The sequence below is a fragment of the Temnothorax longispinosus genome, chromosome 10, assembly GCF_030848805.1.
Source record: "Temnothorax longispinosus isolate EJ_2023e chromosome 10, Tlon_JGU_v1, whole genome shotgun sequence".
NCBI lineage: Eukaryota > Metazoa > Arthropoda > Insecta > Hymenoptera > Formicidae > Temnothorax > Temnothorax longispinosus.
Window position 1 is genome coordinate 654,814 of NC_092367.1, and position 26,157 is coordinate 680,970.

General features: G+C 40.4%; 1 protein-coding gene across 2 annotated transcripts in view; it reads left to right on the plus strand.

Moving 5' to 3' along the window:
• Positions 1 to 13,831: 13,831 nt before the first annotated feature.
• The window catches only part of Gaba-b-r3 (gamma-aminobutyric acid type B receptor subunit 3), a 70,117-nt gene continuing 57,791 nt past the window's right edge, over positions 13,832 to 26,157 (plus strand). For both annotated transcript variants that reach the window (XM_071790571.1, XM_071790572.1), the window contains exons 1-2: positions 13,832 to 14,897; positions 20,935 to 23,222. In XM_071790571.1, the coding sequence (XP_071646672.1) occupies positions 20,988 to 23,222 (2,235 nt within the window). In that variant the 5' untranslated portion in view covers positions 13,832 to 14,897; positions 20,935 to 20,987. The remainder of the gene's footprint in view (positions 14,898 to 20,934; positions 23,223 to 26,157) is intronic.

A 26,157-nucleotide genomic window follows, 5' to 3' on the forward strand; every position in this document is an offset into this window, starting at 1 on the left:
AAAGACTCTCTCGTATCTTACAATTTAATTATGTAATGTACCGTATAAAAAATAAAGATTAAAAAAAACCATATATCATGCCTTTGCTTTAGCGAGGAATGGCGAATTGGATAACTGTCTGATCGGACGTAGGTAACTACTACCTTCGTCTGACCGCGACGGCTGTTACTACTGGGGAATTTTGGAAAGAGTGGAAACGCGATGTCTGGAAACAATGAGAGATGGAGGCACAACATTTGAACGATAATCTACCCATTTCTCATGGAGCTCAGACCAATTCTGATTAAATTGTATAATTAATTAGGAAAGACGAGAAATACTTTGCGTTAAAGAGATACCGCGTTAATTACAGTCAAATAAAGAAACGGAGGAAGCTCGATGATTGACTCGCCAAATCTGGAAAACTCAATATAGCGGAAATATCAATTTTATTTTACTCCCAATAGCGTATCGCCTTTGTATAATAATCACGTTATGTCACTGTCGGCTGCACTCACCTCGTGGAAAATTCGAAAAGCGGCACGAGATCCCAATTGACTAGCCGTACAAGCGTAATGAAAGGTATATGTAATACCAGAATATTCGCGATATTATTAATAAAGTGCAACACAGTTATTTATTCGTTTATTGAAGCAAATAAAAATTTTGTAATTATTCTCAATTACTACTGCAGCAATCCGAATGGACAATTTTACAAAAACAATACTCTCTTTATTAAGCATGGGTCACAGCTGTTATTAAGTTACTGACAGCTTGATGCGACCGTAATACAAAATACAAACACAATCTTGTTAATCACTTTTAATATCCTCTGATTTTTTTTACTAAGCGAAACCAACGATAAAAAAATGATCTCTGAAAGGCGATTATGTTTCGTTTAAACACAGGTCGATATAACCAGAAGGAAATTCCTACGTCATGTCCTGCTGATGAATGTTCTTCGAAAGCTGTGAATTAAGTAATCCATCAACGAAGAGAGTTCCGATGTTTTAAAACACGCCATCCTGTTGAATAATGGAGGGTCCCACGCAATCCGAGTCTGCAGAATGTTACGAGAGTCAGGTCTCATCCGCCTCGTAAATAATCCAGAAGTACGAGGACACGACGACACCGGGGCACCAAGTGTGTAACATGTAAACGCCTATTTACCGATATACACAGCACAATGTGTTTCGCATCGCTCTTCCCGTAAACCCGAAAACTTCTGCTGTCCGAGACTTCGGCGCCCACGCTCTAATATCGAGGAAGGAGGGATATTTTTCCTTCGCTCATGAAAGAAAAACATCCTTTATCCGCACGTAACTCACGCTTAATCCGAAAATCTCGTCGTTTGACGTGATAACAAATAGCTTTTTGGTTCAACAATACGGCCGAGAGTGTCTCGTGTGTATTAAACGCGTGTTGGTGGAAAAACTAGGAGCGAAATTAATTTAAGGATCTTTAGAAATCAATTTAAATGTAATTTTATATAAATGTATTCATGATTTTTCATAAAATTGATATACGATAGAGTGTCGAGTCTTCAAAAGGCAGATATTTTGCGGACTAGATAGATGAAATTTCTTCCCTGGCGTCCCTCTCTCTCTCTCTCTCTCTCTCTCTCTGTCTCACTCACTCACTCATGAAAGAGAAATATCGTTTATACGTCTGGGTACGTGGCTGGTGTCTACGTTTCGCATGCGGAGCAAGAATCTCATTACGAAGAAGATACCAAACGAACGCCGAAGAGACTCAATTGGATATCGGCTCGAGCAAGGGCTCGAGATTCAGAAAGAGCGACGAAACGTCGTAGGAGATAAAGGTAGGAAGGAGAAAATTCCGATGATTAGATTGCCGGCACGTAGAAAAATACAAATCTGACTCTTCAGAATTGGCTTGAGGTTTATTCGCGTGCGCGTATTTGCTGATTAAACGCTCTGAAATCTTATAAAGCCATTATCCCCATCAAACATAAAATAGTACTCGAGCGAAGGAAATGGGAATCTTATAAAATATTTGATGTGTTCGATTCTGCGGCGCAATGCCGCCGATAACATCCGTCGTATTATTCTCTTTTGATGAGACGGCGAAGTTTTGGAGTTTATAGAGAAGAGAAGAGAAAGGATCGAGGAGAGAGAGAGATTTACGCTTCGCAGTTATGTCACAAAAAGTCGAAATATTATGGATGTACAATGCATGTATATAAGCGAACAAGATAAATAATTCTCTTTCCTTTTACAAAGCACGTGCAATTTCGATTATCCGGATGAAATATATAACGGGAAATCCAATCGTAGCAACACGACAGTTAATTTATTGACGCGATGGATATATTTAGTGTGGGTGTCGTACACCCGTAGTGACCATTAGCACACTGATCAGTCGGCGGTAATTAACGTTCACGTGCAAACGCGGCAGGTGATCGAGCGCTATGTAAATACACTGCAGAGATTTGCGTTTACTTCCGTATTGCACGAAACCAGACCTGTTGACGTTAATAATGGCGCAATTCCGAGGATATTCGACACTCAAACGATTGTAATTTGTTACATGACGTATTTCTACGGTGCAAACAAGTCCCAATATTCATCGGAGATATTATGAGGCCTGTACAACAAGATCGCTCGAGGTATCCGTCGATTTAAGCGGGGTGTCACGTCGACGATGAAACGGTGCAAACAAGGGTTTTGGTACTTGATATTCGAATTAATACAGACTCCCTGGCCGTAAAAAGTCACCTTGATCGCCGGAGGGTGGCGAAACGACGGCGATGTTGCGTACACACCTGTATAATGGCTGTTTCATCAAACTTCTTTACTTTATAACGAACGCGTTTCTCGCGCACGATAACATTCCGCGTACGGGATATTAACTAAAATGCACTTGAAAGCGCTAAATTAAATATCTCTCTAAAATGGAGGAATTATTTAATTGGCAGTTTTGTGTGTCTCTATACACAGTAGGGTGGCAATATTTTTGGGTCAAAAATTTGATTTTAAGTCTCCCCTTAAATTTGTTCTACGAACTCTCAAATGAAGACCCTTGAAGAGCAGGCGCTGTAACTTAATATTTAGAGGTCGCTCAAAGCCTCTAAACATTAAATTTTTTTTAAAACGTGGTAAAAAACTAGATTTTTTTACTGCTAAATCTCTTTTAGTTACCTTATTAAAGTACCTGGCCATCAAGTTTGAGGTACAACACATGAAACAAAAATGTAAATATAAAGTAATTAATGCAATCTTTGGCATAATATTGTCTATAGCAAATATAAAATAATTTAATAAATTTAACCATTTTTTAACCATCCGCGGCTTATAATCTTGTTTTGTAAGTAAATATATCACCTTCAAACTAAAGCCTCTTTAAAGTTATATACTGTAGCTTAAAAATTAATGGTTGTTAATTGCTTCAAAATATTGCTATTTTATTAAATAGTGCACTTAATGTAATTTTCTACATTGAATCCTTTTATTATTCTGGAAAATAAATTATATTAACAATATATTATTTAAATTAAGTCTACGTTTCCCGCAGGAAGTTTTCGTGCATCGCATTTATCAGATTTCATATAGTTTACACTATAGGTGATTGTTTTTATAAATTTTGTATGTACAGTGGCTACTAAGAAAAAGGTTGCAACACATGAAATTGGTCGCGTATTGGACCTCTTTTTCTTCCTTGGATAATGGCTCCTAAAGAAGAAGAAGAGGTCCGATACGCGGCCAATGTCTTGCAACCTTTTAGGCTGCGTTCGGAAGCTTCACTTGGGTGCACACCTGCGTCGCGTTCTATCCTTGTTTAATTTTCAGTAAGTAACAAAGATAGAACGACGCTGGGTGCATCCGAATAGTTTCCGAACGCAGCCTAAAAGGTTGCAAATTTAAATGTTAAAAATTTAATGTTTAGAGGCTTTGAGCGACCTCTAAATATTAAGTTACAGCACCTGCTCTTCAAGGGTCTTCATTTGAGAGTTCGTAGAACGAATTTAAGGGGTGAGACTTAAAATCAAATTTTTGACCCAAAAATATTGCCACCCTAATACACAGTCTATATTTTACAATCGCAAACTTCCATGTAAATTGCAAATGCACGAACATCCGACTGAAACGACAAAACTTGCTGAGTAGACTTAACGATTGTGTCGCCGTCGCGCAGTGGCCGGTATAGGTCGTTTCGAGCTTCGGATACCATCTCGGCGAAGACAAGAGCTATTATACCGGCACGTAAAACCCACGTCAGCCAAAACGTCGAGTGTTCGTTCTTTCGAGGCTTCTCTCTTCTCTCCTTTATGATGTTCCTCCTCTCTAGCAGCCTCGAGTCTCTCTCTGCCTTTTCCAACATTTTCGTCTTTATCTACATCTTCTCTCACCTAGATTCTTCAAGTTTCGAAGTCACTGGGTCAGGCGGTCGCATTCAAGAAATTCCAATACGTCGATCTTTGAGCGGCGCATGGTTCGAAAACTCTTCGCGAACTTCCGTTCTGACGTTATAGTTATCGTATGTCGAGTATGCACGTTGATTCCGCGGAGTGTTCCTCTATCTCTTGTTTGTATTTAATCACAGTTCGTACGCAACTTTAGGTAACACACCGCGCCTGTATCTCGCGCTATTGAGAAGTCACAGTGCTAAACCGCGTTCCGAGAACTGTTGCGGCATTTCCATTTGAAATGTAAAACGTTTCGTAGCGGAAGTGAGAGGATATATACTGAAACACTCTCGTTAATGAATAGATTAGAATTAAAACTATTAGTTACTCATTAATCGTTGTTTTGATTAATTTTTTGAGATGTAAGGAAATAAAATAGGATATCTTAAAATAATTTACATAATAGCAAAAGAGATGAAACGTTTCCGCAGCAAAATATTTTCGTTTAGTTGTGATTTTTTAAATACTTTTCTGAATTAATGAAACGACGAAAGTTGTTTTGTCTTGGATTTAATCTTTTAATTAACTTACAAAGAAAGTTTAATTAGCAAAACTTATTTCAGTTATATCATTTTATTATCATTTTACAAAAAATCAAGTTTCTTTACATAAATCGTAATAATCAGAGGAATCGCCAAAAGAAAGTTATACAAGTGTCAATTAAACACGCACTTTTCATATAGAAATATTTAAATTTAGAATAAAGATATATAATAATATAATTTTACGAGATAATATAAGCAATGATTTATAATTAAAATTTCACGAGCTAAGAACCATTTTGTTAAATATATTGTCAAAACAAATACGCTTCTTGCATTCTCCTCGCAACGTTCTTGGTAGCGTCGCGGCGTCGTAACTTTACGCACGACATTTTGATTATGTGGTACACGACGTTAATTATGATAATAGAGAATGGATTAAGCTTCAGTACAGCTAATTTTCGACGATAGAACGTGGGGAAGAAAATCCGCTACCGCTTTAAGACATTCCAGCACGAATATCTTGCAGACTCCGCGACGTCTCTCTCTCTCTCTCTCTCTCTCTCTCTCTCTCTCTCTCTCTTTCTCTCTCACACGCTCGTTGGCCATGAATAAATACGAACTTCGCAGATGGTCCTGGTTATCAGCATCCGTGATGTCGCTCCCGGAAGAGTATTGTTGCGGCAACAATGCTATTTCAATATTTCGAATGTCGCCTCGCGCATTATAGTATGCGCGATCGGCAAATACAAAATACCGCCGACGCGATTCCTACTGCATATATATTCACTTGCGAAGATATTATATGAATTATTAATACGGAAGATTGCGCCGCAATAACTTTTTCTTGAAGATCGGAAAACCATTATTCGCCTTAGTGTCACGCAAAGAGAGGTTTCAGAAAGGAACAGATAAAAATTATTATTTAATGTGTGTTGACAAATCAAATTTTTTAAATATGCAGGGTTGTTTAAAATTGTAGTCGAAATGTTTCAAATAATCATTTTTATTTCAAAATCTATCTGCTCCGCTTCCGGAATGTCTGAGCATCACACTCGGCTCATTTATATGTCAAAAACCTCCGAGAAAACCCGCTGCGAATATAAAAATCACGTTACATGACATGACAACGCAATATACACGTGGCGCAGTTGCTGATACGAAGCCGCACACGATTGTGTGAGTTATTTCCAACGACTCGCCCGTTCGTATATGTCCGTATGTCTTTCCACGGCTCTTTCGCCTCATTGTTCGTCACTTACCAGCAAATGGAAGTTAAGCGAGCCCATTTCCCCTTCGTGCTTTCAGGCATTTTCATCACTTCGTCACTCGAAACGTGCGACGGTGTCATTTTCACCGCACGCTTGGTGCGCGCTGGTGAATCTTTCCAAGAGAGATGGGCGAAGAGATGGGTAACGCTGCTCTATACGATCTTGTATCCGGGTCTCTGACAGTTCATTGCGAAGTTTCGGTTAATTAATGGTACAAAGAAGAGGAGAAGGAAGCACAGCAGGGAAAGAAGAAAAGGAGAAGAACGGGGGAAGTAGAGAGAGAAGGACGGCGCGGCGCCGTGAGGCGCGGGAAATTGTACTCCGCTCGGAAGACATCGTCTCCTAAAATGGGCTAAGCTGGAGTTTGATGGAGAATACGGGGTGTGCGCCCCACTGAGAGACGAGACCGCGCGAAATCACGGCACATCTATAATCCCGGATGCAGGATCGAATTATTTGCGGTCACGAAGGATTATACGTTCGTTTCGTTAAATTTCTTGGCGTAGAACGTTCCAATAAAATTGGAAATAGTAAAAAAATCAATCTTTCGCATTCCGAGCCAGGAACTGGAATGGATGTGTGCCCCGCCATTATTCAACGTCCGATTATATATCAGACTTTTGCAATACAAAATACACGTATTTATATATATATATATATATATATATATAGATATATATATATACTGAATTATATAACATCGCACATCGCGTTACTTGAAAAATGGCAAACTACTTTCGCTAACGGCACACGCGAAAGTACATTGTTAAGGCGATGTTAAATATTATACATGATATCCAACACAATTTCCGCATGGCGTAACTGCGCCGCTAAAAAGTCGTCATTTGAGGGACGAAGATTGGACGCTTCAATCGTTATAGCCGCGCTCGATGGAAAGCCACATGTATTTCTAAAGTAGGAGGAGAGCAACACGTGTTTACGCGGAATATTGGTTGCCACGTAAATGGTTTCCCCGACTTCCTACGTATTGAAAACTCAGACCATTCCATTCGTTACTTTCGTGGCGTTTCGCAGCCCGCCCAGCCAGCGCCGGTGCTTTTGAAAGGAACTGTTTGCAATCACTTGAAATCCTGCAAACAGGCACGCGCGCGTCTGCGTTTATTTTTCGATTGCTTTTAGATGAAAATCGTTTTTGCATTCTTTTATGCTAGCGGCCGCCATAATACTATGCCTCTACTTAGCAGTAAAATATACTCAACTTTTTAAATTGATTCAATTGATTCAATTGATTCGAGAGAAACCCCATTTCGCTCGCTTAATAATATTTTTTCATTTGTAGTAAGTAGAAGATAAAATGAAAGAAACACACTATATAAGTAAAATTTATAAGATACTCTTACTGCATCACTAATAGTTACATTTTATAGTCCGCTAAAAGAAACTCAGCTGAAATTAGTTTGGAAAACACGATTTAATAAATGGATCTTGAGAATCAATTTAATAATTGTGGCATATTCGTCACATTTATCTATAATCGTGAGGAACATTAAATATTAATTTAAAATATTACGAGATGTAACACAGATTATTGTACATCGATACTCTTAAGGAGATTTTCTACATCAACTTACGCTTAGTTACATTTACTAGCTAGCTCAATCTACTTTACTTTAAAGCTTTTCAATAAGTATTGAAAGCAATCACAATCTATTCTTTCCCATCTTCTTATTTTTCGCTTTGCTCTTTTATATTTTTTATATGTTTTTATATCAAACTATATATACATTTCGATGAAAACTTTTTTTTCTTGTATTCACATTGCTTTTAAGACAGATGAATTTTGACTAATCGCTTTTCATCGATATTCTGGATCTCAAGCGAAGTTTTGCAGGAATAATCGTTTGGCTTCTCAATTGAGCAGACTCAGCTGTTCTCGAAGCAAATGTGGCTATTAGAGACCATCTGCGTCTCTAATTACAAATCTCCATTTTGACCTGATACGCTCTTAAGGCGAGATAGAGTAACGATGAAGCAACGAATATAAAAATACGAATTTAACATTTCCCTTTTTTGTATCTCATGCTGACGTATCATAGCCCGCGATCGAACTTCCGCAATGCAAGAAGAACGAAAAAGATTAATGACTCTCGATAAAATATATCTTTCCTTTGATTTTGATATCGTTTTGCCGATGGAACGCTACATTCGCGAAAAATTGAATATCTTAAGAAGGATGTTGACTTTATCTCAGCCGAACTCTCGAACGTTGACGCGGCTTCCGGTTGCCTCCGCTTCCGAACGTTATTTCGCCGTGACCTCTAGGCTGCAAATAAGAACAAATTGCCTCATCGGGAAAACCGGAGTTTCCGCCGGAAAAAAATATAATTGAGTGCGCGTCGCGAACGTCCCTCTTCTCGTAATGACATTTAGCAAACGCGATCTATTTGTCAGTTTATGCAGGAACTGTATTCAATTTGCACAAAATTGATAATTTAATAACCTCGCGCGTGTGCGGTTTCCACATTTAGCCTCTGTTTAGATTAGTTTTCGGTTTTATTCCATTAAAATTTTAAATTTATTATATATTTATGAATATGTATGTAATATTTATGAATATATGTAATGTTAAAGGTTAAATATACGTTGTACTGAATACATCAAATAACACATTTCTTCAATAAAAAATCGAAACAAACAATTTTTAGTTAAAACAGAAAAAAGGAGTTCTTGACAAATTGCTCACGTGTCCGCAGGGGAAAAGAGATGAGCAAATAAATAACAAAAACTCTTCAACTAATTTCAAGTAAATATATAACAGTTGACTTTTGAAACGTAGTTGCTAGCTACTGCAGATGTTTAAGCGTAAGAGGTTCTGGAAAATGCGACGTTTAATTGAATTTTGGTGCAGAAAAAAGTAATTTTCAATTTTCAACAAGAGATTGACAATTCTTTAAATTATGTTAGTTGGTAATTGTTTATTTTCAAAATTTTGTTTTAATTCATATCTACGCTTGTGGCTCTCATTTTGTTTCAACGCTAATTTGTCCTTTCGTGTTTTTTATCGCCAACATCGGAGCTACCATCCATTAAAGTGATGAGTCACGTTCTTCAATAATAAACGTTTAATTTAAAACTCCAGTATTTATAATCAGGATAATTGAGATAATAAAATATAGCAGGATGTGTTGTATACAATTTGATGAATTTTTATAAAAATGAAGAGCACTTTCGGAAGTTTGTCATCATGTAATCTTGTTTAAAATCTCTCATGGGATTACCTCGTACCCAAATTGCTATTATACCAAAGAGACGTGATACTCTTTTTTACAAAGGATAGCGATTTTTGCATTTTCGTCTGTGCCGCGACGAGTAAATATTGTTTGAATATGGACGTCGATGGAAAATTTAAATTAAGTACAGATGAAACGATAACTATAATAAAAACAGATTAGCTCATAAGAGCTTTTTGTGAGAATTGTTCCCAGAGATTTGACAGGCCCGTGATTTTATTCAGAATTCAAGTAGTAAAGATTGACGAATAAGCAAAGATGATTTATTCCTCGGATGTCGATTTTTAAACTGTGATGTAAAGCCTACATTTCTGTACCTTGAAATCTCGCAATACGCTGAAGAAGGACGCTTTATTCACATTGAATTTACAATTGTGTGAGAATATAAAATGTAAGAAGAAAGAACCGGCGCCGGCGAATCCTTCACTTCCGCATCCAACAATAGGATACCTAATTCAAAAATACGTCTTGCGAGGTTTTCTTTGGATTCTCTTTCAGAAATATTTCTGTTCAAAAGCCGGTGGAAGAATATAAAAATCTCTACGTATAGATATCACTTACGATTTAATTTTTAAATTGAAAACTTGATTAAATTTCATTAAATTTCACTATTCTTTTTTTTCGGCTTTTATTAGAGTATTATCTACGCTTCCAAATATCGTCTAATACAAATATCAGACGTGTAATAAGTTTTAATAGCCACCGAGAACTGATATCAAATGTATCTAACTGTGTATCTCCAGTTACGTAATCAATTCATTCAATGGGCGCATTTGCATGTATACCGCGCGCAGATCGTCCACCGTCTTATCGCGCCCACAACGAGGCGATAAACGATCGACGAAGGCATTAGGTGTTTCCGAGCATAACGGGAAATGATATTCTTGGCATCTAGCGCAAACTCACCGAATGATATATACCGTCCGGGGAATTTCGCTGTTTCGCCATTGAGATTCGATGCAATCAGGTAGTCCGGGTTAACTTGAAACTGGACACAGTGAATTAATTTAAACGGAGCTACTGTTATATTGCATCTTACTATTATTCTGCCAACTATATATTGTATCGATATTTTTCACTCTATCGAAGCAGCTTTTAACCCTCGAAAGAAGATTTTAAATTTAAAGCGAATCTACACGTAGATGCATGTACAGTCTGCCAGATACTTAAATAGCAAATATATAGTAAAGTTTTCTTTCGTTTTTACATCTCTTAGGAGACGCGATTTACGTCAAATTTTTCGGTAATAATAACATTTTCACATACATTGCGTTAAATTGATTGATGCATCTCCGCAGATATATTAAAGCTGCGAATGCGTGCGTGCTTAATCTACAGATAAAATTCCAGCGGGGAAACGATTTACATTCGGGGTATTTCCAACCCGCTGAGTGCGACTGCTGAATAATTCGACCTATTTTGTGTCATCCGGCGGCGTTATGAATAATCGGTTCCATCGTCAGTTCGTTATATAAGGATCGGGACACACGTGCGGGCTATCTGCATGGCCGCCCGGAAGCGTACCCAGCAAATTGAACTCCTGCAAGTTCAGAAACACAAAGGGTATTATCCGATGAACCGGCCGTCTCCTGTAATCTTTGCCCTGCCCTCTCCTGGAAGGGGCCAACGTAATCGCTTTATATGGTCAGTTGGGAGCAAAACAGAAACGTTAAACTCGATCGATCTTCCTCTCTCGGCCCGAGACGGCGCGGGCGGCAGCGCGTCCAAGGACGCGAAGAGAGGACTCCGGGGAATTCGTCCTCATATAATTGCACTTGACATATTTTAGCCGCTGCCTCGTAAGATTTAGAAACACCGGCGAATCCAATTAAGGGAGCCGGACGGCACATTTACGTGCCCTTACACTCTCTGTTGAGTACCACCCGTGATCGAAGGTGGACTGTAGAATGTGGGGGCAGCCGGCAGAATCGATTCCATCGGTTAGCTAACAAAATCCTAAGAGATCCGAAAACAATATATGTATATACTTAACGTGGCGCGTGACTTAAATGCGCTATTTAATCGTCGCGGATAAGAATATAACGGCGTTTATCTGGAAAAGACCATGAAGATCTTTGCGGCGATCAAATCGATTCGATAATTAAGTTCTTAAATGGGAGAGATCTCGCGAGTATTTTACGCGCTGCGCTGCTCTTTTCGTGACGTTTGTCTTGAGAATTTTATTTTCCGGTCCTTTTTGAATTACCTAGTCCATTTCGGGAACTGCACATTTCATTCGAGGAAAGCCAATATCGCGGGCAACAAAGACGGAGTTCTATACGCGGACGGCCACTATAAAGCCACACGCTTTCTCACTGTCGTCCGAATCACGCAGTGCATTATGTTGAGCGAAAGATGGACGCTAAATTGCAATTTATAATCTTATTAATAGGAATTAAGTGCGATTTTGTTGATAGTATAATATGCCATGCCGTAACGCGTGCCATAATGCCGCTGGTGGAAACATTGGTTTCTTTAAGAATGACGTGATAATTGTTTTTTTTGGTAAAGTAAATTTATTCGATTAAATTCACGCTCAAGGTTCGTCTTAATTTGCGTACACAATTACATTTTGCATTCTAAACCAAATGCGAACTTTGTATACATTAAATTTCAATTTAAACGCTGGGTCGCGGGGAATTGTCGCGTAAACGTTGGATTACAGTTGTTTCAGCATAATATTATTTGCTTGTTTTTATTTTCTGGAAAAAATAAATCTTACCTCTGTTCTGTTTCTCACGGTCTTCATCTTACTTCAGAATCCTCCGAAATGTAAAACTATAACGATTTGCACACAAAAATTACTATTCCTCTCAGGATATTAATTGAGTCGCCATATAGAGAGGTATAACATGTCCGAATCCGAAAGGTCATCCGAAAGGTTAAAACGCCTTATACAACATTTCGGCACGTCGTCGGTTTCGTTTACTCATTAAACAAGAGGAACTGCATCCTCGTTGATTGCAGCACAACTCTCTTTAAGAACAATCGACGGGAAGTCCGTTGTTTGTGTCGTCCTGGGTCAATTCAAAACTTCACTTAGCGGAAAGTATGGCTGCGAATAAAGTGGGAAGAGAACAATCCAGCTCCCACGGCTCATTTCTGAGAGATTAGACGAATGCATCTCCGTCGGGGGAAGGAGAGAGGGGGGGGGGCGACTCCTTTATTCTCGCTGCAAGAGAGTAAATTATTGGCAAAATAAAGTGAGCGAAACTTGCAGGGAAACTTGCAACGAGACCCTGGCGCGCTCTTATCGTCCTTCAAACTCTGAACGGGGTTTATGCGAACTCAAACAGCGATATGGATGCGTATATAAACTGTCGTGAAAACTGTCGTGTGCGTACATAAAGCATCGATCAACATACTTTATTGTCACGAACAATTTGAAGGTAGTCGAGGAGTAATAAGGTTTATTACTTTCCCGATGGGATCTTCGTCCATGGCGCGACCTACAGACCTAAACCGTTCCGACCTGCCATCCGGAACTTTCGCGGGGGTGGGTCACTTCTCATTACGCGAATAACTGTGCCGAGAACTTAATCGCCGTGAGATTAAGAAGGAAAGCTTTCAAGGCGGCCGTGGTAATTGAGGAGTTCCATCGGGACGTTTAGGGAGTCATCCTTTGAACGCGAAAATATCGAGAAAGCTTTCACCGAATAGCAAACGATGTTCTTTACATCCCTGATACAGCTCTGTTCACTTTATTCGCTCCTGGACATTGATTAAGAAATTGGCTCATTAATTAAGGAGAAAATGGTGAAGATGAGGGTTCAAGTTTTAATAGTTTCTAATGACTATAAAAGCGTACAAACGCGTGACAAATTGGAATTCTTCTAATGAAGGTAACAATCATTATTTTATGCAGCCCTGTAATTTTGAACGGTGATATCTAAACGTGGAGAGTAATTATTATTATATGTAACTCTATGAATTGTTAACGTCACTATATTACGGTTCAAAATCCTATAGCACAGAATTAATCACGTCAATTAATAATTCATCCTCTCTTCCCAGAATATACAAACTCGCCCCGGAATATGATGTCCAGCTGCCGGCTCTCCGAAGATATAAAGGACGGTGGGGAAAAAAAATTTATTCGCGGTCTACTGAAAGAAACTTTCTCGCGTGAAGAGCGTCGAGTGACGCGCATATGTGTTACCGAATGTTCGAGTGTCATAATGTCCGACGTCGGGGACCACGCGCTTCGTGAGGGAGATTGAAAAGGGGATCTAGGATCTACGTGAGAATCTCGCGCCCTTGCGGGAAGCCGAGATCTGAAAGGGGAGGAGGGGAGGAGCGGGCTTCCTCTTGTGTACTCGAGAGCCTCGAGAGCGTAGGAAGCACGGGCGGCTGCGCGTTAGCCGATACCGCCGCTAAAACTCCTCCTGGCAGACAAGGGTTGGCGAATATTACGGGGCAACAGTGCGCGGACCGCCACCACGCGACGCGGTTGCTCCTTCGCGGTGCATCGCTCTGAGCAGGAGCGGTATACCGAGAGACCATCCGTCAGCATACGCGAACACTCCCCGAGAAAGCATCACGCACGTTCGTTGTGAAAAAAGAAAAAGTCGAGCGCCGTATCACCCGCGTCATCACGTTGGCCGTCTCGGCCGAGAGACAGAGAAAAAGAGGGAAAGAAAGAAAAAAAAAGCAATAAATATAGCTAGTAATATATAGACGAAAGCACATGCGTCATGTTTAAAACAAGCTCTAGGGACGCGATGCGTCGTTCCGTTAATTTACTCGCCAAATTGAGCGCGGGGAATTGCGGCTCCGTATTAACTTTTCCGAAAACAGTATCGCCAGTGCAATACGAGCCACTTTGCCGGGACTGAAACGATTGTTAATTCCACTGAGAATTTGATAGCTGCGAAGAGAGCGAGTAACACGACCCGCGAACACGAGGCAATTAAAGGCTCATGAAAGATTCGTCACACTCAAAATACTGATACCATCTTCAAACATTTATCCGACGACGTCGTACCGCCGGCCACGAGGGTCCAGCTGTTGATTGCGTTGTTTTAATCGTTCGGAACAATCTTGATCTACACGAGAGTGCTCCGAAAATATTTAGTTACGATACCAGCCGGCAAGTGTCGAGATAATCCTGAAATACAATCGCTACCGTGGGGGGGACAATCAGTTAGGGCGATCCTGTGGGATCAAAGGGCGGAAGCCTCGATTGGACGTCCCCGTCGTCCAGTGCATAAATTGGATGCGTCGTGCGATACACAAATTGGACTGGCCATGATGAAGAGTTTCAGCGAAACACTTTCCCGAAACGGCTGAGGAGGGCCGTCGAGATTAATGCAAATCCTTGCTGCACGTTAAAAACGACAAGCTCGGCCGAGCTCGAACGAGATAACGGGAATAATCGGCAAGGAGCCCGCCTGTGAAAGTTAGCAAACAGATCGCCCCGGAATCAATTTCTGGTGAAACCGTGCGCGAGAGAAATGTGGCCGGGAGAGGAATGCCGCACAACTTTACGGTAATTCGTGTGCTTATCCGCTTTGCTTCACCCTTTCAGGCGCGCACCTTAAAGCGGTCGAAACGCCGACGTTAACAACTTTGAGGAATCACGATTTTATCCGCGAGCGAGCGATAAACACTCGGTATTTAACGCGAGTCTTTTTGTCTCTGAAATCCGTTTATCGAAAGGCGTTTTTCAATGGATATCGACAGATATTTCCCGACGACAACGCGTTCCATTTCGTTTGTGCAATCAACGATGCTAAACGATCGCCAGTTTATACATAAGAACAGCCCGATGGCAATTGCAACTTTATATCGCAGTTTCAGCAATTAGCAAATTATTTATATTAATATTTTAAACGTATTTCAACGCGACGCGTATAAAATGATAATTATAATTATAGGTAGAGAAATTACGTAAAAATTAATTTAATTTGAAAATTTAATCGCGTAAATTTTGTCGGCGAAAGAAACACGTCAACTTGATGACCGTAACTTCCCAAACGAATTTACGTAACTTTCTCAGCTCATTTATTATAATAACGCGGAATTATTGACATTTGACACGTAATCTATTGGTAAAAAAATATGCATCTTGCAAATCTTGCCTACGCGCCTGAAATCATTTTCTCTTTAGCTCAGCCGATTTTCCTTCCGCGGAAAATTAAAACCGTCAACGAACTTGAGGACCATACGTCTTTCTCAGATTTTCGCTTACAGCTTCGGTGTTTCCGTGCGTGAGAAAACGCGCGCGCTTCACCGGAAACTTCTGCTGGCATGATCCCGCGTCGACGTCGAGAAACTCAATATCTTCCAGTATTTTGAAACAAACTACGCTAAAAACTTCGGCGCTCACGTAGCAGTGTGAGATAACCGTTGAAATCCAATGTAACGTTTTCGTGGATTTCCTCGGCAGCAGTTTGCCGCCCGCGCCAGTGTCTTCCCATTTTCTCGAACGAAGGCTGGTATCGCACGTCGCTGGTATTATTGGCATGTAATATATATTAATTAATTAGTTAGCTTTTCGTAAATAACGATTCAATTATGTTATGTCATTAAGATGCCAATATATTGAAAGTTGCAAATCGGACGGAGGCGCGGTAAACTTTTTATCGGCAATCTTTGATATATTAGTACGAAATTATTCTATTACTAATCCGAACTTAAATTATTTAAGGGTACGTCGAAACAAATGTCGATCAGCTCGCAAAATAGCGCTCATTATACGGAAGAAATTGAGAACTGTTTTAACTTGTAATCCTCGACCTAAGTAATTATATAACTAATTTTGATGGAAGCGTTTCCGTAAGCTCGAATTTAATCTCACATGTCGAATTTGCCTACTGCTTCTATAGAGATGTTGGGACACGTCGCATTTGTCTATCGAGAAGTTTAGAGATAACACATCAATCTATCAAATGTTCCGCATTAAACATCGTGTCACGTCCGTGTCGCGGTTTCAATTTAAATAATAAAATTGACTGACAGTTTCAGCATCAAAAGTCCAATTTACTATATCTGATTATAAAATCAGATTTTTTATTTGATCAATCAATTAGTTAAAAATGAATTTGTCAGAATATAAATTGAAAGTGTAATCAATATACATTACGAAAGTCACATGATCCCTTTTAACACTGACAGATAAAACGGACAGAATCTTTTCTACGTTTATCTCAATCCGCCGTTAACTGCTTAACAAAAAGTAATTTTCTGAAATGTTTTTTTTATTACCGTTAAGGAGAACGGAGTTCTCTGCAGGTTACTTAAAGATCTGGATCTCCTCAGCCTTCTAATCTTTTCTCATGCGGCTTTTCTTTGCATTTTCTCCTTCTTTTAGTTGCTTGGTTACCTCCATTATCTTTTGTATTGCTCTCGGAATATTTTGTCGTAAGAGAAACGATATGTGTAGAAAACAATATTATAGAAGCTAATATAAGTATTTTAACAAGACGAATGTTAGTGGCAAATTAGATGAAATTTCTTCTTAACGTACAAAAAAACATGAAAAAACGCGTGCTTTGAGATATAATCGTACATTGAGATATAATATTTTGTCTAATTATAAAATGTATAATTAATATATTGTAATGAATATTTAATTTAATAGCTTATTTGATCGATCTAGTTTATTACAGCAAGTTTTCAAAGCGAGTAGGTGTTTGAGAAGCCGATATTCACGTCCCACACATAATTTCGAAGAAATTCCTCTAGAGACTCTGGATACCAGAGATAGCAAACTCTCCGTAATAATTTATTTATTAAATTTCTACTTAGATTTCTTCGGAAATGGTCTTTCAGATTTGATAACCCCCCTCTGACTCATAAAAATAATCACGATTTATAGCAATCAAGTTCACGATGATGCAACGGTAACTTCTCTAAAGTTTAGCGACTTGAAAATAATTTGCCAAACAATTTTTCAAAATATTGCGATGGTATCTGAAACTATTTTCGACTTCGTCACATCGTTGCCGCGGACACCACGAGGCATCCGAGACATTTCTTGATCAGACAGACCTCACGTATCCCCGACTTCCGGGTATGGGACGACAGTTCCGGTATAAGAAATACCGGAACTATCCGTTCTACATATAACACATCACTCACCGTCTCTCCATTCGAATTGAATCACCCGCCCACCCTTTACCGAGACATACGTGGAACGACCGCAATTTACGATAGGTCGGGTAGGTCAGGTTCGACGGATATCTACCCCTTCGCGAGACTTCGCCTCTTCCGCTCTTCTGTCAAGTCCGTAGAGGGGTATCGGTGCCACCCCCATCGCTCGTCGCGGGAGAACGTCGAAATAAAATCAATTTCATTGCAGCGAGTAAAATAGTATTTCTGGCCGAGACGGGGAGGAAATAATGACATAGAATTGTGCCTTATAAATATAAAATGATTTATAAGATCGAGAAGAAAGACCGGAAGAGGGTATAGATTATGATTAATAGCGCCTGATTAATAACAACTAAATAAAGTTGCATTTGTTACAGTGGAGGGGGTGGAGGGTGTTAAAACGGATTTATGTGTACAATTTAAAAAGTGAGTACGCACGATTGAGACACTTACTGTCACGGTAGACCTCCGTATACGCTATCTTAGATTAATTGTTCTAAGACTCCGGTATAAGTTTAAATTTCTTTTTAGAAGTGAGTGTTTAACTTTCTATTGAAAAACTTTGTATTTCGAATTAGAGAGAAGAATAGAAAAGGCTCGTGCAATATACAAGTTAATGACCGATTGCAAATAGAAAAATGTATATTTATAGGAGAAATATATTCTTCTCCTTTCCTCCCGGAATTTCCGACGACCATTTATCATTCTTTTTGTTAGCTGTCACTGGCTCATATTAACTTCATTTGAAATCTGACGTGCAGTATATGTGTCGAGCTTTTAGATATTTTATATATGTATACAATGTTAGCTAATCGTAATGGAAATCTAATAAAAACGGTGTGATAGATTGCATTGTTGAAGAAAAAGAGAGAGAGATCAGTTTATTTGAGTATAATTTAATTATTTAATTTTTATTTATGTTTTTTTTAATCATATCTTAAAAAAATTATTTTAAAGCAAAAATTACAAGAGCAATAGATTGGCAGAGGCAATAATAACATATGCGTAAAATTAATTGTATTTGCCCTGTTAGCTTATTGTTGTATCCACCATTGTCCAGTTGTATAATGTGTATTTAAAACATTTAAGCGAGGTCAACAATTTCATTGCCCCGAGTGAAAAGTTAGCGAGCCCGTTGAGCTACGTTTTTCTCGTACCGTGGCTTGTTCCCACATTGCGCCGGCATTAAGCAGATTACGCGAACAAGTTTTTCAGCTTCAGAGAAACGTATGTTTCGCTAAACGAGCGGCTCACTTTTTCGGTGGGAGTCAAACGCCGTTATTCTCAAAATCTCGTAATTCCGAATCGAAATGAGAAAAGTATAGCGCAACACAATTACAAGACGTACGTAATATCGGATTCGTGCTAACACGCTGTAACTCCGCCGAAACTCCTTTTCCGTTCCTCCCGATGTAAAAAGAAGAAAAGGACGGGATCGGCAGCCGCGCTTTGAAACATTTTGTTCGCCTTCATAACAAAGTTTGAAGCTAACAACGTTACTGGCGCACGATACTACCGTATAACTATATTACATCTTAATGGATCTTTCGACTGCGACAAAGGAGCGGTAAATGCCGCTGGACATTTACCTGCGCGAGCATCGGCTTGCCGTAATTGTGAAAGATGTTGGTCTTCTTGCGATTTGTATTCGTGCAATGAGCACAGGTATCTCTCCAGATTGTCCCTACGAACTTTATAAATTTCTCGACCGCGCAATAATAACGTGGATAAAACGCGTTCGAAGACTTAATTCTCTAATCTCGTTTGAGACCCCGTTACCTGTCGATGGAAATCAAATTACTGCGGCAGCTTAGTCTGACCGCTTTTCTTTCGCAATCTTATATCTCGCGGTATATTTTCAAATACCCTTCGATATTGTTAGATATTGCGCAGGTTCTATTGTTCGCCGGTTCTACTTCTTATTTAATAACAAGTCAGATGTTATAAATATTGTTACAAATTATGCGTTACGATATTATGCGTTAACAATAATAACTGACATTTTAATTGGTTTTAATGCTTAATGCAAACAAGTTTCATTCGTGCAATTCCGAGAAATAAAATGTATATATGGTAACTATTAAGTCCACATATTGCCGCTCGTTTCGTACGCAAGTAAGATCCATGCAAAAAAGAAAATGAGATTAACGAGCTCTGATACGAGGGGGGTGAGCTTTAAATTCTTAGCGTAATTAAAGAGAAGCCCCAAAGTGGCTCGTAAATGTAATACAGTGTCGCAGTTATGTATCCTACGACGTAATACCTCCATCTGAATTTCATCTGTGCTTGCTTGCCAATTTAATGAAATTATTTCATTCCCGTAAGCCTATTATATTTGAAATTGAGAACATCGAATCTTCCAAGTGTAAAATCGGCCCGGTGCGGGCGGCGTTGATATCGGGTTAGCCGGTCGGGAATTTACGTATGAATATTTCCATTAGCAGATTACTTTATTTTCCAATTACACGGGCGAGCTTTGTTACGATCGCTGTATCTTGATAATTGTCGTAATTTATAATTAGAGCGTATTGTACACTCCCCCTATCACAAAAACGGGTCTTAGAAGTATATTTTACATTTAAATGCGTATACATTTTTGAATGCGAATGTATTTTTGTTGCAAAAAAAACAACGGAACTCTTATTTACGCGAAATGTACGAAAGCTTTTGCTGCTGAGTGGAGAGCGGGATCTGTAACACAAGTGAATAAACTTTCCGCCTATAAATAACGAAAGGCTCAAATAGTTTTGCGAGTTACTTGCCTGTACCGCTGCACGGCGAGTTATCTGATTTATCCGCGAGTACTTTTTCGATCTCGGAGATGGGGAAGAAGAACGTAATAAAATCTATCGAGTTCAATATCGATTCCGTGTATATATACGAAAAAACGTCTGCCATCTAACAATAAGCCTATTGCGTTCGATGACATGTAAAAGAAATACTTGCAAAAAAGTGATTTATTTATACACTGTTAAATTCGTAGTGCCGAATTATACTCAATTTGAATCATTTTTAGCCATTCCTATAAATCGCCACTGCTCCTGTTCAATACGTCGTTAATTTAACTAAAACAATGTTAATTTAACTAAATCAATGGAGTTAAAATAATGAGTTTTGAAACACAATAGTTAAAAACCGAAATGTTATTTAACTCAATTTATTGGTTTAAATTTTATCCTTTAACATTTAACAGTGTATTATTAAATATTACGTTAAATGAATTTACGTTAAATAAACTTCAAGAACAACTAAGATTGCGTGAAAATCAAGCTTGATAAACATTGATTGTCCGCGAAAAGACTTTTATTTTCAATTGCGCTTACAACTTACTGTGTAATATATGTGATACGTAATAACGCGCGTTATCGATTTGACACATATCTTGCGACGCGGACTCAGTCTCACGGCACGATTTCCTTTTTTCTTTGCAGATGAGGAGGAACCGGAAGAGCGCCTCGAGTCGTCACAGAATCGACGACTGATTATGACGCGCGTCCGCACGCGGTGGCATTTCTCTCGTCTCCTCCTGTTGTTCTCTTCCTCCGAAGCCCTCCAGGCACGTCACTGCCTGACCCTTCTCCTTCTCGGCCTTACCTCTCTCCGCACAGCCTTGTCGTGCGACGAGAAGACGAGGCTCCAGAGCCGTGACCTGAGCGCGCTTCCCCGTTACCTTGAAGCACGGAGATACACGGAGCGGAGAGACCTCGACGCTCCCAAAGCGATCCCGGAATGGATGCAACGCGAAAACGAAGCTTCAAGCATGGCTGGTCAAAGTGCTAGCGATGTGGCCAGTGACGATCATTTCAGTGATTCGCTGAAAACTCGGAGTGACCGCGATGGATGTGTTGACGGTCAACGCGGCGTTCAAGTGCATTCTGAAACCGCGAGCAATTATCCGCGACGGAAGTCTGACGGTCGATTAAGTGATCCCGCGAAAACTCAACAAGTTCGCAAAGCAATCCTTTTTCCAAATATAAAGCAGCGTGAAGAAATTGGGAACAATTGGTTGCGCAGTCTGGTCATGAAGCAACGTGGTGTGCCAAAAAATCTTCAAGTTACTTCTCGTTACACGGTGAATCAGGCTGTGAATGAAGTCCAATTTCGCGACAGTGATAATGAAGCAAGCCCGACAATTTTAGACGGACCACGCCAAAGTGCCGGCAATCTACCCGGGATCTCCGTTCACGATCGCGATGCCGAGGATGCATTAATAGAGGTCCCGATCGATCGGTGGCATTCGCGCGCGGCTTCGAGTGTTAGTCATCCGATGCGACCAACGGGGCACCGACGAGATCGTAATGGAGTCAGTTTCGAAGCGGTGCGAGCGGGTCTAAACGCCGATAATTTATTCGCCGAAACTGCTCGTACGAATGAACGCACGAACGATTCGGCCCATCGAAGTTCGCACAGGAGTCGCAGGGCCTTAAGCCGACCGAAGCGGAGCGAGCGCGATATTGACGTTGCAGCGGAGCACCGCGACGATTTCGCGGATGATCGGAGCGAACGGAGCGGGATTGCCGGCTTCTGGGTCGCGAGGCAAACTCATTTGAGCCGTCGCAATATCCACGCGCTTGATGATCGAAGCGACGGCGCGCGCGGCGGCTCCGAGACCCGCTCGGCCGAGCGGCTTCACGAGAGCGACGGTATCGTAATAAGTGATGTTCGTAATGAGTTCGCGAACGTGAACGCGAACGACTCGGACGTCAATGCAATCGCGATTGATGCAGTTGTCGATGACTTCGACACCGTCGGCACCGTCTCAATGGAGAACCAGGTCGAACTCGACGGAATTTCGGAAATCGAGAATCGGACCGTCGCCATCGCCTCGGGGGTCGACCGCTCCTCGAATCTCGGTGGAGCGGAAATCCGCCCTGCGAGCTGTCGTAACGTCGTGTGCTCCGAGTTGGGCGACGACGACCCGTCGGTAATTAGAATAAAGAAGTTCGGCAAAGCGGAGGAATCCAACGAGGCTCGAGAGTACGAGGACGGGGATCGTTTTACGCGCGTAGGCGAAACATCGACGGCGCCTGGCAACGATACCGATATCGACATCGACAGCGAGGCGCCTTTCATCGGTTTCGAGGGTTCTCAGAAATTTCCCGTAAAAATCAATCACAAGTCGCCGTCGGTGCCGTCGCAGGTCGAAAAGTTTGACAGGCGACACTTCGGCCCGCATAAGGAGGACGTACTCGAGGAAACATCTACATGGTACTCGAGTACCGTGCTACCTGACCTACCGAAGAGTCCCAGCCGAGACGTGCTTCATCGCAAGACGAACGACGATTCTGACGACGAGGCGGACGAGGCGGACAATAGAAGCGAGGAGACGACGGAGATGGACGCGAAGCGGAATGATCCCTATGACGAATCGTGGTCACCCAGTACTGACGTACCGGAAGGACATTTGTCGGAGGTCCAGTCCGGCTCCGACGAAAAACTTGCGGTGACTTCGAACATCGCGGACAGTGAGTTCGAGAACGTGACACACGAGAAGAACGATTCCGACAGCAGGACGGAGTTCGACGTAGCGATATCGAGTGCGAGACCGATAGAGAAGATAAATATAACTATCCTCGGTCTTTTTGAGATGACGCATGGGGCAATGCCGAGACCGGAAGGGGCCAGCGAGCTTCAAGCGGCCAAATTGGCGGTCCAGCGTGTCAACGAATTGAATATCTTAAAGCGCTTTCGCCTGCGGCTTATTTACAATGATACCAGGGTGAGTTAACTAATAAAGCTAGCTAACAAAATATTGTTACAGCAATTTAGTATTTAGCACGTAAGAAAGTACGTTTTACTTTTAAACGTATTTTAACGATAATTAAACAACACAATTTATTAAGTAATACAATTAAGTAATACAATTAGGAGCTCTCCTTACACAAAACGTTAGGTTTTAATAAGTTGAATGCTAACGGTGTACAACAAGTCCGAGATAAAAATTATACAATGGAAAGGCAAATTAATGCAAGACAAATGAACGCTGATTCTGTTTGAAACAATTCCGCACTTCCGCATCATTACCGTTTTTGTTCATAGAATTGATTTCCGTGTCCGATTACCGATACAGGACTGTGCGGTTCCTGAAATTTTATTTATTTAATTCTGTTTGAATCCCAGTAGCAAGAAATTATTAAAACAACGCAATTTGACTATATACAAATCAATGAATCAGCAGCTTATCGTTATTCCGCATAAATATTTTTTCTGGCAAATATTGAAAAATATCGGTTACTTGCATTCATTCTATCTATATATAGATAATCAAATGTTCCGACTGACTCATCAACGCCCAGCCCAAACTCATGAAATTCGATGAGTATATTCCTTCCATGACGTAAGCACTGATGACTAAGAAGGGATTTTTAGAAATTCGACCCCTAACGGGGTGAAAAGAGGTAAAACGTGTTTTCGCGGATTTCTCAATATTTCTTGGGCCCGTTGAGATATCGACTTGGTTTTTGCTTACAAAGGTTACCCATACAAGTGCTTAAGAACATAATTCAAGATTTTGTCCGAATCAACCCCTAAAAAGGCAAATCTAAATTCGGAGGTGAATTATAGAATCCTTCGTATACCGTAGCGAGAAGCACGGGTGTATCAAGCTAGTATTCTATATTTCGTCAACTAACAAAGCCGATTGAAGCAGCATCGCGACACGGATACAGACTACAAAGTCATCACACAGCGATAGGCCGGTTAACTATATACGTAAAGTCCCTTTTAAAATTTACGTACGGTACTTTATTTTGTTTGTTTTACTTACTGGCAAGATAGACGAGACGTTAATAGGATTCCGTCGAATACACATTAAATTAGAAGAAGCGGAGACAAAAGCGAGAATTAAAGTCCGCGCAAATTTCTCAGACCCTCTCAGTTGTCACTAACACATTGCGCCGGGATTCTCGGGGCTTTCAGCTGAAATTTATAGTTTATTGGCAGCACAGAGACCTCTTGTCTGCCGCCCGCACTCGTCTTCCCGCTATCGCTTAAGCGCTTTACAATTGGTACGCGCGTACCGTCCGCCGAAAAATTGAGAGATGCTAGATGATGGCGATTGACGTCACTGGGTACCTCGTTACATGAGCGACGTTAAGCTCACAAAGGCAATGATAATTTCAAAGGTATTACTTCCTCTTTTGCTGATCAAATCTGCATAGACATATTATAGAAGTTTGATTAATCATGTACCTGTAATCAGCAAACTTTTATCAATTTTTCTACGCTGGTGATTAAATCACATTGTTCCTACGGTAATCAGGCCTTCTTGGCCATTGAGATGAAATCTCATTAGGTAATTGACCACGCGAAAATATCGTTTGAAACTCGTTCCTCATGAGTTTACTATTGTAATCCATGAAAAAATAGTTCCACGTTTGTGCGGGGCATTATATATTATAACGCATTTATGCGAGGCATATGATAAGATATGCAAGAGCTTCGCGCGCGATTATTTTGACGTTATCACGAGAATGCCGTATAATGCGCGATATAAGGAAACACTGTAAGGATTTGCATAATGTAAGACATAGGAGGGATGGATGGGAGGGAGAAATACCGCGAGGACGGCATCAACATACCGATGAGGCGTGAGATAAATAATTTATCTCGCACTTGAGGATAGAAAACGCTCAATAAATCTTGGATTTATGATTTTTAAGCCTTTAAGAATCCAGCGTCCTGGCCTAAGCCTTTCAAACTGCTCCTAATCTCTGTACATACAGCTCGCAAATTCTCCGTCTGCGCGACAATGTCGCACGGTCTTCTGGCGACAAGCCGAAACCGCTGTCAGATGCCTCGCCTCGAAACAGCTTTGAATATCTTCTGGCAGCGCAACCTAACTACCATACGCGTTCCAACAGTTTGCGGTGCTTCTAGCGCATACGAAATACTCTTCGTAATGCTCGCTCACATTGCGCTTTGAAATTTAATGACGGTGATCGGTTCTTGTCTCGTTATTTGGTTACACAGGCTCGCGCCCGATAAAAGCTGCTTAAAAGAAAAAAAAGACAATATAAACTAGCGAAATGTATATTTCGCGCATTTCAGAGGTAGAATAATTTCAATACGAGTAATTCAGATCTTACTTTGTCGATTTTCTAGAGAAGACCTCTCGCACTCATTAATTCGTGTAAATATCCCAGTGGGCCGATTCTGTAACTCTCTTAACGACAGTTTCGTTATCGTTATATTACGCAGATATTATGTATCGTAAAAAAGCTGTGCAACGACAATATAACGATAACGAAACTGTCGTTTAGAGTTACAGAATAAGCCCACTGGTAGCACATATTCGTTTCAGAAACTTTTCAAAAATGTTTGTTCGAAACGTTTTATAACCAGTTCCTAGAAATGTTTTTTATGAGTTAAAATGTCCACTCGATAAACGTTCAAAAAAAAAACGTTTCTTTTTCGACAAAGAAACGTTTAAACAAACAAAGAAACAGCTAAAAAAAACGCTTTTTCAACTGGTTCTTTTTACAGCCGCGCGTCCACCTGAAAAAAATCGCTCTCTCAAGTCAGTGGTCACTTTTATCCGAGTGTAGTACTACGCCCACGTTGCTTGACTTTGATGATCGAATGGACGAGTGATGACTCTGACGCTCCCTTCTTACCTGTACTTGTCTAGAACACATCTTTAAAATGTTAAAACA